A 12,077-nucleotide genomic window follows, 5' to 3' on the forward strand; every position below is an offset into this window, starting at 1 on the left:
AAGTGGGATACTTTATTACTGTGTAATTTTTTTAATTGGAGTATAATTGCTTTACAGTGTTGTGTTAGTTTCTGCTGTACAACAATGAATCACCATATGTATACATACATTGCCTTCCTTGTGAGCCTCCCTCCCACCCCGCCATCGCACCATCTGGGTCATCACAGAGCAGCGAGCGGAGCTCCCTGTGCTATGCAGTAGCTTCCCGCTAGCCGTTTAACGCATGGTCGTGTCAGTCAGTCAGTCGATGCTGTCAACTGGAGAAGTGGGGTCTTTTAATAGTGATTACTAATGAGGTGGCCCCACTCAGAGTGAGGCCCCGGCAGCTGGCACTTACTGAGTCCTCAACTCAGTGCCAGGCACTTACAAGCCAAGCACCACCTCCTTTATTTTGCAACAAGCTCATGAAGAAGGGTGCTGATCAACAGCAGCTGTCACGCCTCCTCAGCACTGCTGTTCTCTCGGAAGCAGTCGCACACCGTAAGTAATGAGTGGGCATGGCTGTGTTCCGGAGGGGTTGGGTTTCAGCCAAAGGCTGGAGTTTTGGACTCCTGCTGCAGACACTTGCCCAAGGTTAGGAAGGGGCTGAGCCAACGTTCAGTCCAGGTTCTAATGGCTCCAACATCATTCTCTCTCACTTTGACAACCCAGTGAAGGATATGCATTAGCCACTCAACTTTCTCAATAGGTTCTCTCTGCTGCTCGCTAGCTCCTCAGAGCATTCATCTCTTTTCAGAGATTACCTTATGCTCATGTCACATTACTGCCCCCATCACAGCCACCTCCCTGCTCAGGACACCCCAGCAACCTGAGAGACCAGGCCAGAGCAGCCCTGGAAATGAACTGCCCCAGGAAAGATGGATTTCCCTGGCCTACCTCCAGTGCTTTGTTGAGCAGCCTCTTTTATTCCAGCACTTATGTGAGGCTCTTCTACATGGAGGCCTCTTTAAAAAAAAAAAAAAAAATTGTAATTGGAGGATAATTGCTTTACAATGTTGTAGTTTCTGCCATACATCAACAAGAATCACCCAGCGGTATACATATGTCCCCTCCTCTTGAATCTCCCACCCACCCCTCTGGGTTGTCACAGGGCACCCGATTTACCTTCTGTGTCATACAGCAGATTCCCACGGGCTATCTATTTTACATATGGTAATGTATATGTTCCAGTGTTATTCTTTAAATTTGTCCCTCCCTCTCCTTCCCCCACTGTCTGAGGCCTCTTTTAGTTAAACTAAAGGCAGGATGGATGATCTGCAGCTCTCTAAATCCTGGGACAGGGAGACACACACACCACCCACGGATCTCACACGTGTTTACTGGAATTCAGAACATTAACTGGCAGAGGCAGTTTTCCCAGCTTGCAGGTCTGGGCTGAAGAATCAGTAACCTCCTTCAGACTCCTGCCTCAATCACCACACCACCCTGGTCTCAGCAAATCATCATCTGCCACACCTCACCACTGATATTATGTTTTAAAAGCCTAGAGATGGTCATTGATTGGACCTGGGGTGCAGGGCTGGCTACATCATTTGCAGGAGGTGGCCCTAAAGAACCTGCCTGCCAGTGCAGGAGAGATCAGAGACTGAGTTCTATCCCCGCGTTGGGAATGGCACCCCTCCAGTATTCCGGTCTGGAGAATCCCATGGACAGAGGAGCCTGGCAGGCTACAGTCCATGGGGTCGCCAAGAGTCAGACACGACTTGGCAGTTCAAGCTGAGAACGCAGGACCCGCGAGTAAGCGCATCCTACGTGGGCCGCGCTGGGGTGGGGACTGGTCCCGGGCAGCCCACTCATTGGCTCGCTGCTGACCTATGGGGTGAAAGGTCCTCAGCCCGGCCAATCGGAAGTTTTCCCTCTGGAATTTAACGGGAAAGACAGAGAGGCTGCCCATTGGAAGGAAAAGAAAGCAAAGTCATATAAAAGACTTCCCAAACCTGCTGACAGGTTCTCCCCACACAGCGGCAAGAATGACCTTCTCAAAATCAAACCCAATCTTTCAGCCACTTGAAACCACCCGTCCACCCTCACTCCAAACACGGCCCCGCTCCGTCATTCCCTCACGCCACTTCGGACACACTGTGCCTTTTTGTTTCCTGAACAGACCGAGCTTGTTCAAGGTACATGAGTCACACAGGCTGTTTGCTCTGCCCCGCCAGCCTCCCTCTTTCTTCTCAGCTCTTAAAGGTCAGCTGCCGAGAGGCCCTCCCGCTGCACCTGGCTGAAGGAGGTCCTCCGGTGAGCCCCCTGCGTTTGCTCCTCTCCACGTGCAATCGTTTATTTTTGCCTCCCTCGCAGAATCTCAGCTCTGGGGGAGGCGGCTACCACCCTACCTGGTAAATTACAGGAACTCCAACATACTGTAGGATAAATGAGTAATTGTGTACTTTCCCAACGGTCGTTCCTGTTACGCAGGAACCTCTTGGTTTTATGTGTTTGCTTTGAATCTGGGCACACTATTGAATTTCCTCATTAGTTTCAAATGCTTTTCTGTTAATTCATTTGGGAATTCTGGGTATAAATAATGACATCTTACAAAGCTATTAACTCTGCCCTCTCCCAAAGTTATATAATTTGTTTTTATCTCCTGTCTCATTGGTTTGGCGCCATAGTTAGTTGATTTCAAGACAGTGTGACTGATGAAAATTATAAAGCTCTGGGGGCATACAGGAACTAACAGCAGGACGACTAGCTGAGGAGTGGAAGCACTTATTTTAAGCATGGTGTGATAACAGCCTGTGCTGAAGACATAGGAAGGAAAGAAAGTGGCTGGCAATTACTCAGGTAAAGGATTGGTGAGACTTGATAACAGGAAAAGGCAGAAGAAATGGGGAAAATTCTCCAAACTCCAATCTGAGTCAAGATACTCTCAATGCCTTGGCTCCCAGACAACGTAATCTCAAAGAGAATATCCACCCACATTTTTTAGAGGAGGAAGGAGTTGATACAGCCAACTGTCTAGTGCCCATTTTTAACTACCACAGTCATTTTTAAAGGCCCCCCAAATTAAGGATATACCTGAAAATCAATAGCCTTATGAAAAAGGAAGCAAGAAAATTAGAATTCTCATTGTAGAAATGGTTTTGAGAATGGGAATTGAAGAAAATTGGCAACCATGGCTCTAGGCTCTGACACGGTCTCTCTACATCCAAAATATAACACTTTTCCCAGCATCTTACAAAGGGGGTCTCACTTAGTCATCCTAACAGCACCCCGTAGTAGGTAACATGCCAAACATGTGTCTGGAGCGCTACCATTTGCAGAGCTTTGATGCCCACATTCCCTAACACATCACCTTGCAATTCACAGCCCATCAAACCCTCTCCTCCTGTTTTCTCCACCCCGCCCCCTGAACCTGTTACCCACCTCTAGGTTCTTGCACAGACCTCCATCCCAGTCTAGTTTACTTGGAGAACTGCTGTTCATCATGCAGAGAATGGCATTCATCCTCTTCCCAGAGGTAGGGAAGAAGTAAAGGCCTGTCCACAGGCAACATGGTCGTTGGTGTCATGAAAGTCACATAATATGAAACATACTGTTTTAACCATACTTACCTGTACAGTTCAGACGCACTAAGTACATCCACACTGTTGTGCAACGGGCACCATCATCCATCGCCTTAATTTTTCACCTCTGTAATCTGAAACTCTGTCCCCAGTCCCCACCCACCCAGCCCCTGGAATCAACCTATGAACTTTCTGACTCTATGAATTTGACTATTCTAGCTATCTCACAGGTAGAATCAAACAGTATATGTCTGCACCTAATGTATATTGGAATGCATTCTTAAGGTTAATTTGATATTTTTCCTATAAACAGATTGTACTTCTCTTTCCCCCTGTGCTATATACACAGTAGTACAGTAGTGTAAATATGTCTGGGGGGGATGAATTGGGAGAGTGGCGTAGGCACATACACACCACTATGGCTGGTGGTGTTTAAAGAGGGGAACCAGAGCCTCGTGTGCGCAGTGCAGACACACCCCCTCAGCTCCAACGTGGAGCCCACAGGCCTTAAGGCACTGGTTCCCCGAGACCAACCTCCCTGAGCCTCAGTTTCCTCATCTGTACCACCTCAAAGGTTTCATGATCAATTACCAAGCCAGACACTGCCATGCCTAGTGTGTAGTAGAGGCTCTGCCTCAGAAAAACAGGACCCATGAAGAGGTCAGAACCAGGGCCTAAAGTTTCACTCAAAATACTGTATGCAGCTCATAGCCAGCCTGGGTCACTCTCTAGAGGAATTTTAAGTCTCTCTCTCTCACACATGCACGCACACACACCCCCACACACTCTTCTCTCTTACCTTCACCCTCATAGTAGCTTAGTTGAGGGCATTTCAAGGATATGGAGCCCACCTGGAGAGAAGTGAGCCCTTCTGCCGAATTTCAAACGCACTGACATTTCAAGCTACTGTGGTAGAACTGAGGCCATAAGGAAGGCAGACATCTGCATTAAAGATGACAACCAAAAAAAAAAAAGATGACAACCATCCCTTTGTAATTAGACATGGCAGTCCTGGGATTTCACACCCTTCTCTTTGATCTGGAGAAACTGAAAAGCTGGACACGTCTGTGAGGAAACTACAGCCAGGAAGATAAGAGGTGATGTTTTCTTTACATCACTGCACTTACCAAATTACCTTTAACAAGTACAGATGGCTCTTTTTATATATCTTTTCTGTCTCTGATACAAGCTCCCTGAGAAACAGAAACTCAATTTTTTTTCCTCAAAGGTCAAAAACATTTGCATGTGTCAACCCATTACTTTGTGATCCAGTAGCACTTTTCAGCCATGATCCCCAATCCTTACACCCTGGGCATAGGCTATTTCATTCTCACAAATGAGGAAACCTAGGCTCGGAAAGTCAGGTAGCTTCCCCAGGGCTGCTAAGATCCATCAAACACCAAAAGCCTTGCCCTTCAGCTGTGCCGCGAGAATGGCTGAGGCTGTGTGTGCTCATCTGACCAGCTCCCCCGTCCCTGCTGTGTTGTTTCCCCAGCCTCCATGTACTCGGAGATCCAGAGGGAGCGGGCTGACATCGGAGGCCTGATGGCCCGGCCAGAACACAGAGAATGGAACCCAGAGCTCATCAAGCCCAAGAAGCTGCTGAACCCCGTGAAGGCCTCCCGGAACCACCAGGAGATGCACCGCGAGCTGCTCATGAACCACAGGAGGTGGGAGAGGAGTCCCCCCACCCCCCACTGTGAAAGGCCGGCCTGGTAGTCACCCTGGGGCTGTGAGAGAAGGGGCAGGTCTGAGGGTGCCCCATGTGGTCAGCAGCAGACACCGTGGAGGTCCAGAAGCCCCGTAATCCCACCTAGTCAGCCATGGGTGCCTGCCCTCCACGTGCGTCTGCTACGTGGATGCACTGTGCCCAGACCTGGGGGTACACAGAGGAATGGGACCCAGTTCCTGCCCTCACAGAGGAGACAGATGTTTGACCAGATGGTGGGACAGGTGCTTTGAGGGAGGCACGAATGGCCTGCAACCCCAGAGGAGCCACCAGCCTGGGCTCCAAGGACGAAGTGATGCCTCAGGCTAGGGCTGGAAGGGTGGATGGGAGTCAGCCAGGGTCGGAGGTGGGCACTGGCCACGAGCAGCAGATAGATGAGAATGTGCGAGTGCAGAGGAACTTGGAGGAGCTCAGAGAGTCTGAAGAATGTGGGCCTGTGAAGGGTCCCAATGCTGGGTGTCACCGTGGTAGAGGAGGTACGAGTGGAGCAGGCAGGCCAGGAGCATGCAGTGGGCAAGGCTGGCTGGAAGTGTCGGGCCTGGGACTACTGGGTTACTGAGGGACTGTGGTGAAGGGCAGGCTTCCCAGCTGGCACAGTGGTAAAGAACCTGCCTGCCAATGCAGGAGACACAAGAGACGCAGGTTTGATCCCTGGGTCAGGAAGATCCTCTGCAGGAAGAAATGGCAACCCACTCCAGTATTCTTATCTGGAAAAATCCCACGGACAGAGAAGCCTGGTGGGCTACAGTCCATGGGGTTGCAAAAAGAGTCACACACGACTGAGGCAACTGAGCATGCACTGGGGAGGGGAGAGGGAGGCTGAGCGTCCCTCCCTCCCTAAGGTCTCTGCTTAGCAGCACCAGGACGCAGGTTGCAAAGCCTCCGCAGCTCCCTCTAGTGGTCGCTTTTGGTATTGACGCCGGCTGTGATTGTCCCTATTTTCAACTAACATACCATCCAGCAGATCTCATTTTTTATCCATGTTGTCCCTCCTGCCCCTTGGTTACACTAGTCTCTCTGTATCCGCCGGGACTGGTTAGGACCCCCTCCCAACAGAACCCCAAAACTCAAGGCCCTTGTATAAAGTGGCATTGCACAAGCCCAACCCCGGTATCCACGAATTCTATCTGTGGAAACAGAGGGTTGACTGTGTATTGGAAGTACTTCGTCAAGATCCCTTTTAAAATCACCACAGTTTAAAAAATAGAAGCCTAAAGACAAATCAGGGCAAATGTTTGCAATATAAATGACAAAAATATGTACGTTATCTCTTACAAATCCATAAAGAAGAAATGAACAGAAGATAGGTAGTTAATTCACAGAACAAATGAAAGTAGCTGGCACCCATCTCCAAGCTGCTCTACCAGACCCTTCTTGCCTACCAGAGTCTGCAATACAAGAAGACTGGACAAAAAAAAAAAAAAAAAAAAAAAAAGACTGGACAGTAAGGAGAAATAGAGGCTCTGAAATACTGTTGACAAAAGTTATAAATTGGATAACCTTTTCTAAGGAGCAGATGAGAACATGTAACCAAAATCTTTGCAGAGAGCCTGACCTAGCAATTGTAGAAACTTACCCTGAGAAAATAACCAGTAATATCCTACAGCCTGGTCTCTGCACTCAGACAGGCTGGGGTAGAGACTCCTTCAGTCTGTTCACACCTGTGACGTGGACTGGAGTCTCAAGTCTAGGGGCCTCCCCTCCCTGTACGCTGGGACAGTAATGCTTTCCCATCCCTGGGCCACCAGACTGCACGAGGTACTGGCTGACGTCAGTGCAGGCTGCAGCTCCGGGTGCAGGGCGGTGGGAGTGTCCTAACGCCTCCCCTCCTCCCCAGGGGCCTGGGCGTGGACAGCAAGCCCGAGCTGCAGCGTGTCCTGGAACACCGCCGGCGGAACCAGCTCATCAAGAAGAAGAAGGAGGAGCTGGAGGCCAAGCGGCTACAGTGCCCCTTTGAGCAGGAGCTGCTGAGACGGCAGCAGAGGCTGAACCAGGTGGGTGGGGCCCCCAGACCCAGCCCCTGCTTCCTCCAAGACTACCCGCTGGCCCAGGGAGGCACTCGGCCTGCAGTCACAGCCGACGAGGAGGCGGAGCCAGACGAGGACTGGACCCAGAGTCCACCCCGGCCTGCGTCCTCACTTGGCCACTCCCTTCACTATGTGACTTTGAACCAGTGGCTTCCCCTCTTTGAATGGGTTTTCTCATCGGCCCAATCTATTGCACACTGATTCTGATTATCTTCTCACAGCTGCCCTGTGAGCCCAGTGGAGTTACCATTTGAGAAATGAGGAACCTAGGGCTCTGCTGAGGTCTGCAATTTGAAGCAGGCTTCCTGGGGAGAACAGACCCGTGCTCCGTCCCCTCAGCTTCCAAGCTGGTGGCAGAACTGATCCTGGTTGTTTCCCCAGAGAGGACCCTGGGTCCAAACCCAGTGGCTTTTGAGTGGGAATCTCCCTAGCCCACCCACCTCACATCTCTGCTTCTCTCTCCTTCAGCTGGAGAAACCACCAGAAAAGGAAGAGGACCATGCCCCTGAATTCATTAAAGTCAGGGAAAACCTGCGGAGAATCACCACTTTGACCAGTGGAGAGAGGGCGCTGTAGAGCTGGCTCCGGAGCTCCAGCGCCCCAGCAGCCCGCCCCGGCCCCCACCATGCCCTCCAGCCCTCCTGTACCTGGCAGCCCTGGTCCCCAGACTCGGCTCTGCGGTGTTCATGCTTGCTCCTGGAAAAATGCATCGCCCCAGAGGGCTGCCCCCCACCTGACCCCCAGAAGATGGGGGATCCTGAATGCAGGCTTTTCCTTCTAGCGCTTCATCGCTCCTGCTCCCAGAAGCAGCCGCTGCTGAGGTAACTTCCCCCAGGCTCCCTCCTTGAGGGGCTGCTGAGCCCTGCCAAGATGCTTCGGGCAGAGCTGAGAAGGGACAGGTGCCCTTCTGGCTGGACAAGCCGTCCATTCTGCCCAGGCCCCATGGGGCCCTGCTTCTCTGGACAGCCCAGGTCTCAGAGAGCTACCCTACTGTGGTCTCTGCAGCCAGGTGTGGGACAGCTAAGCAGAGCATCTTGGGGCACCTACCCTGAAAGCCTGAGGGGAGAATGGTCTGTCCTCAGGAAGGGCGGGGCAGCCCAGGGCCGCCCTCCAAGGTAGACGCACAAAGACAGCTGCGGATGGTCTGCCAGCCTCTCCCCAGCGCTTCACCTTTAATCCCTCCACGCTCCGCCCCCCCACAGCCCTACCCCGTCCAGACCCTGTAACCACAGCAGCCCAGGGCTGCAGCCGCTCCGCTTCTGGCAGTTAGAACAGTGCTGCTTGAACTTTACTGTGCCTGTGAATTACCAGGGCCCTTTGCTGGAAGACGGCTTCTGATCCCACAGGTTGGGGTGAGAGCTGAGACTCTTGTTTCTAACAAGCTCCTGGACCACCGTGCTGAGGCCCACACTATCCCTGGCAAGGCTGGAGCATCCAGGGGTGGCGAATAAAAGCCCTCCCAGCTCCCAGGACCCCCATCCTGGAGATTCCCATCCGCCTCCACAGCCCCAAGGCACTCTTTATTTTACTCCCACCCCGGCTCCGGGCCGGGGAACACCCCTAGCTAGGAAACGGTGTTGGTTATATGACCAGAGATGCATGTAACTGCCACTCTGCCTTTCTCACCACACTGATGCAATTCTAGCCAAAAAATCACAAAACTAAAAGAACCTTTCCCCAAAGCCTACAAAAAGCAAATATATAATGATTTTCAACAGGCTTTGGAAAACATAAGAAACCAGTCTGAGACCCCAGCCCCACCCTGACACACTGGCCCCGCTGAGTGCGCCTGAGGCCCACGCCCAACTCGATCTGTTGCCGGGGCCAACTCCGTGGGCTCACTCACCCATTCCTTCTGAGAACTCGCCTCCCAGCACGGACCAAATGTTTGCATTTTCGCTCCTGTCCCATATTTAAAGATCTGGAGACCCACCAGGCCTTTTCCTTTTCCCCTGAAGAATAAAACCCCTGCCCCATAGCTCAGTCGGTAAAGAATCCGCCTGCAATGTGGGAGACCTGAGTTCAATTCCTGGGTCTGGAAGCTCCCCTGGAGAAGGAAATGGCAACCCACTCCAGTGTTCTTGCCTGGAGAATCCCATAGTCACAGGAGCCTGGTGGGCTACAGTTCATGGGATCGCAAGAGTCGGATACGACTTAGTGCTATCTTTCTTTCTCTGGCTTTGTAAACCCATCGTTTCAAGGTAACAGGGCACTAGTGAAAAAGCATTTCCTTTTACCCCCCCCCCCCCCCCCCCCCCCGCCCACCAAGACTGCTGGACAGAGCTGCCGCTGGGATGAAGTCTGGTACCTGGACCCAAGATGGGAGGGAAGGGACCGCCCTGGTGTTACTCCTACCTGGGTCGCTGGAGGGTGACCAGAGACATCGTCCTTCTCCTGTGTGAGCTGAGGGGCGTGAATGTAGACATGCTACATGTGGGGAGGGAGGGAGGCGCTGAAAGGCTCTTGAATGTGACCATTTTGGTGAGAAGGAGGGAATGCTGTTTTACATGTCTGTCTGGCAAGGGTCATGCTAAAAATGCACAACCCCTGAGTAAAGACCACCACTTCCCCAAAGAAGTTGCCCCATGTTGTTCAGATGTGTGAGGAGAACGAGACTGAGCCTCTAGGGTGGAGTAGCCCCCAAGGGAATGCTTGGGGGTTCACTGTGGGCCCCAAGGTGCTCCATGGGGACAGCAGGGCACGGAGACAAAGCCCCGGAAGTATCAGAACAGACTGCGAGTACCACGGCACCCCGGAGCCTGACAGACACCCTTGTTCCCGCCCAGTGCTCCGTCCCCACTCTTCCTCTCTGGCCATCTCCCATGGCAGGGTCTGCAGACTCAGCGTCTCCCTGGTGCAGCCTCCGCTGCAGCCTGGGGTGACCACGTGACCAGGTATGGCCGGCGACATTTACAACGAAGTCTACAGGGGCTCCTGGAAAGCTCGTTTTTCTGACAAAAGAGACAGAGTGGGTAACACGCCCTTGCCCCTCCCTTCTCCCCCGCTTCGTCGAGGCTGAGGCGCCTGGAGCCACAGTGGCCATGTTGCTACCAAGAGAAAATGGCCAAGAGAATCTCTGAGACAGGGGCCTGACTGTCCTGTGACCAAGCCAATGCCGGCAGCCACCCTCCTCCAGGATTCTTGTAAATACAAATAAATGCCCCTTGTTTAAGCTACTGTTGGTCAGTCTCTATTCTGTGGAAAAACATCCCTAACAGAAGCCCAGCTCTGCAGCCCAGAGTTGCCTGGAGACTGTCCTGAAACTCAGATTCCCCTCTGTCATCAGAAACCGACTGGATCAGGACCCCCAGAGACAGTGCCAGGGACCTGTTTCTGCACCTCTGCCGGGCAGCCTGCATGGCACTGGTCTGCGAAAAGGTGTCTGGGCATCACCGACTCACACATCCTAAGTATGTGTTGAGAGGCTGCTCTGTGGCAGGCAACGCGCCACGTGGGGGGGACACCACCTGCTCCTGTTCTCCCTGCTTGGGCCCCCGCCCCCCACAGCCTGTAACAGAGCAGCTGAAATGCTAAAATATCCTGTTAAAATCTAAGGCAGATCGCGCAGCTCATCTGGCTCCCAGTCGAGTCCTTCCTGTGACCTAGAAGGCCCTGTTCGTCCTGCTCGCTCTCTCCCCTCTGTCCCACTTCCCACCGCCCTCCCCTTCCTCACCCAGCTCCAGCCAGGTGCCCCAGCCCCCCCCCCCCCGCACGCCCTGCCTTTTCACCTGCTCTTCCCTGGCCAGGACCGGCCTTCCCTCCCAGAGCCACACAGCGCACTCCCTGGTGTTCGGGTCTTGTCATGCTCTTGCTAAACCGGGTCCCCTTGGTCACCCTTTCAGAATCTCAACATCTCTGACACTCTTCCTGTCCCTTCTTTCCCTCCTCGCCACTTATCCCCATCTACCATGTATTTCACTTCCCCTGTCTTTCCCAATGATAATGCTGGCTCCACGAGGGCAGAGATTTGTGTCTGTCTTGTTTACGGCTGAATCTCAAACGGCCATCCTCCTTCCCTGCCAGCAGGTGGCCTCTCTGGTGCCACTCTGGCAGCTGGGCCCCAGGCCTCCCGCTCACGGCTCAGAGAATAGGTACTGTCCACTGAGGGCACAGGGCACACAACGGGTGCTCAATACATGTCTGCTGAATGAAAGAGCGAGAACCCCCTTCCTCCTCCCCACTTCTTTTGCCGCAACACCTCCAGCCTCCTCCCAGGTGCAGGGTGCAGCCCCTCTCCTCACCCGCACCCACCTCTGCCATGCTGACCCTTGCCGAGCTGTCAGTGTGGTCCAGAAGCTCTCCTCTGGCCTCCTGGGCTTCTGTCGGCACGCCTGGGTCCTACCAGCACTTGTACCTTCCGGATGCAGGTTGGAGCTGCGTGGCTCCCACCACCCCACTTGCTGGGCCCCCCTAGAGTTAGGTCATCCCTGAAGGCCAAGGTCAGGCATCACCCTGTCCTAGAGATCCTGGAGAAGGAGAGGCCTGAGGCTGTAGCTGAGATGGCAAACCATGCCCTAAACGGGGGGCCAAGAGCAGCAAGCCCTGTTGGCACTGAGGCCACACTCACACCCACCAGACCACAAGTCCCGGTCTGGGTCTGAGACACGCTCTTCGATGGCAGACCGCCTGTGACGCTGGTGGTAAAGAATCTGCCTGCCAATGCAAGAGACACAAGAGACAAGGGCTCGATCCCTGGGCCGGCAAGATCTGGAGGAGGAAATGGCAACTCCAGTATTCTTACCTGGAAAATCCCATGGACAGAGGAGCCCGGCGGCTAGAGTTGCAAAGAACTGATACAACTGAGCACGTGCACGC

The 12,077-nt window shown here is 53.0% G+C and overlaps 1 protein-coding gene across 8 annotated transcripts in view; it reads left to right on the top strand.

Annotated features, from left to right (window-relative positions):
* FAM107A (family with sequence similarity 107 member A) overlaps window positions 1-10,438 on the top strand; it is a 38,029-nt gene extending 27,591 nt beyond the window's left edge. For 7 of the 8 annotated variants that reach the window (XM_025272721.3, XM_025272718.3, XM_006041371.4 and 4 more), the window contains exons 2-4: window positions 5,002-5,176; window positions 7,073-7,229; window positions 7,731-10,438. In XM_025272721.3, coding sequence (XP_025128506.1) covers window positions 5,007-5,176; window positions 7,073-7,229; window positions 7,731-7,838 — 435 coding nt within the window. In that variant the 5' untranslated portion in view covers window positions 5,002-5,006 and the 3' untranslated portion in view covers window positions 7,839-10,438. Of the gene's footprint in view, window positions 1-456; window positions 481-5,001; window positions 5,177-7,072; window positions 7,230-7,730 lie in introns of those variants that run through there. The other variant, XM_025272719.3, reaches the window with a different exon arrangement.
* Window positions 10,439-12,077: the final 1,639 nt, after the last annotated feature.

The sequence above is a fragment of the Bubalus bubalis genome, chromosome 21 (assembly GCF_019923935.1).
Source record: "Bubalus bubalis isolate 160015118507 breed Murrah chromosome 21, NDDB_SH_1, whole genome shotgun sequence".
Lineage (NCBI taxonomy): Eukaryota > Metazoa > Chordata > Mammalia > Artiodactyla > Bovidae > Bubalus > Bubalus bubalis.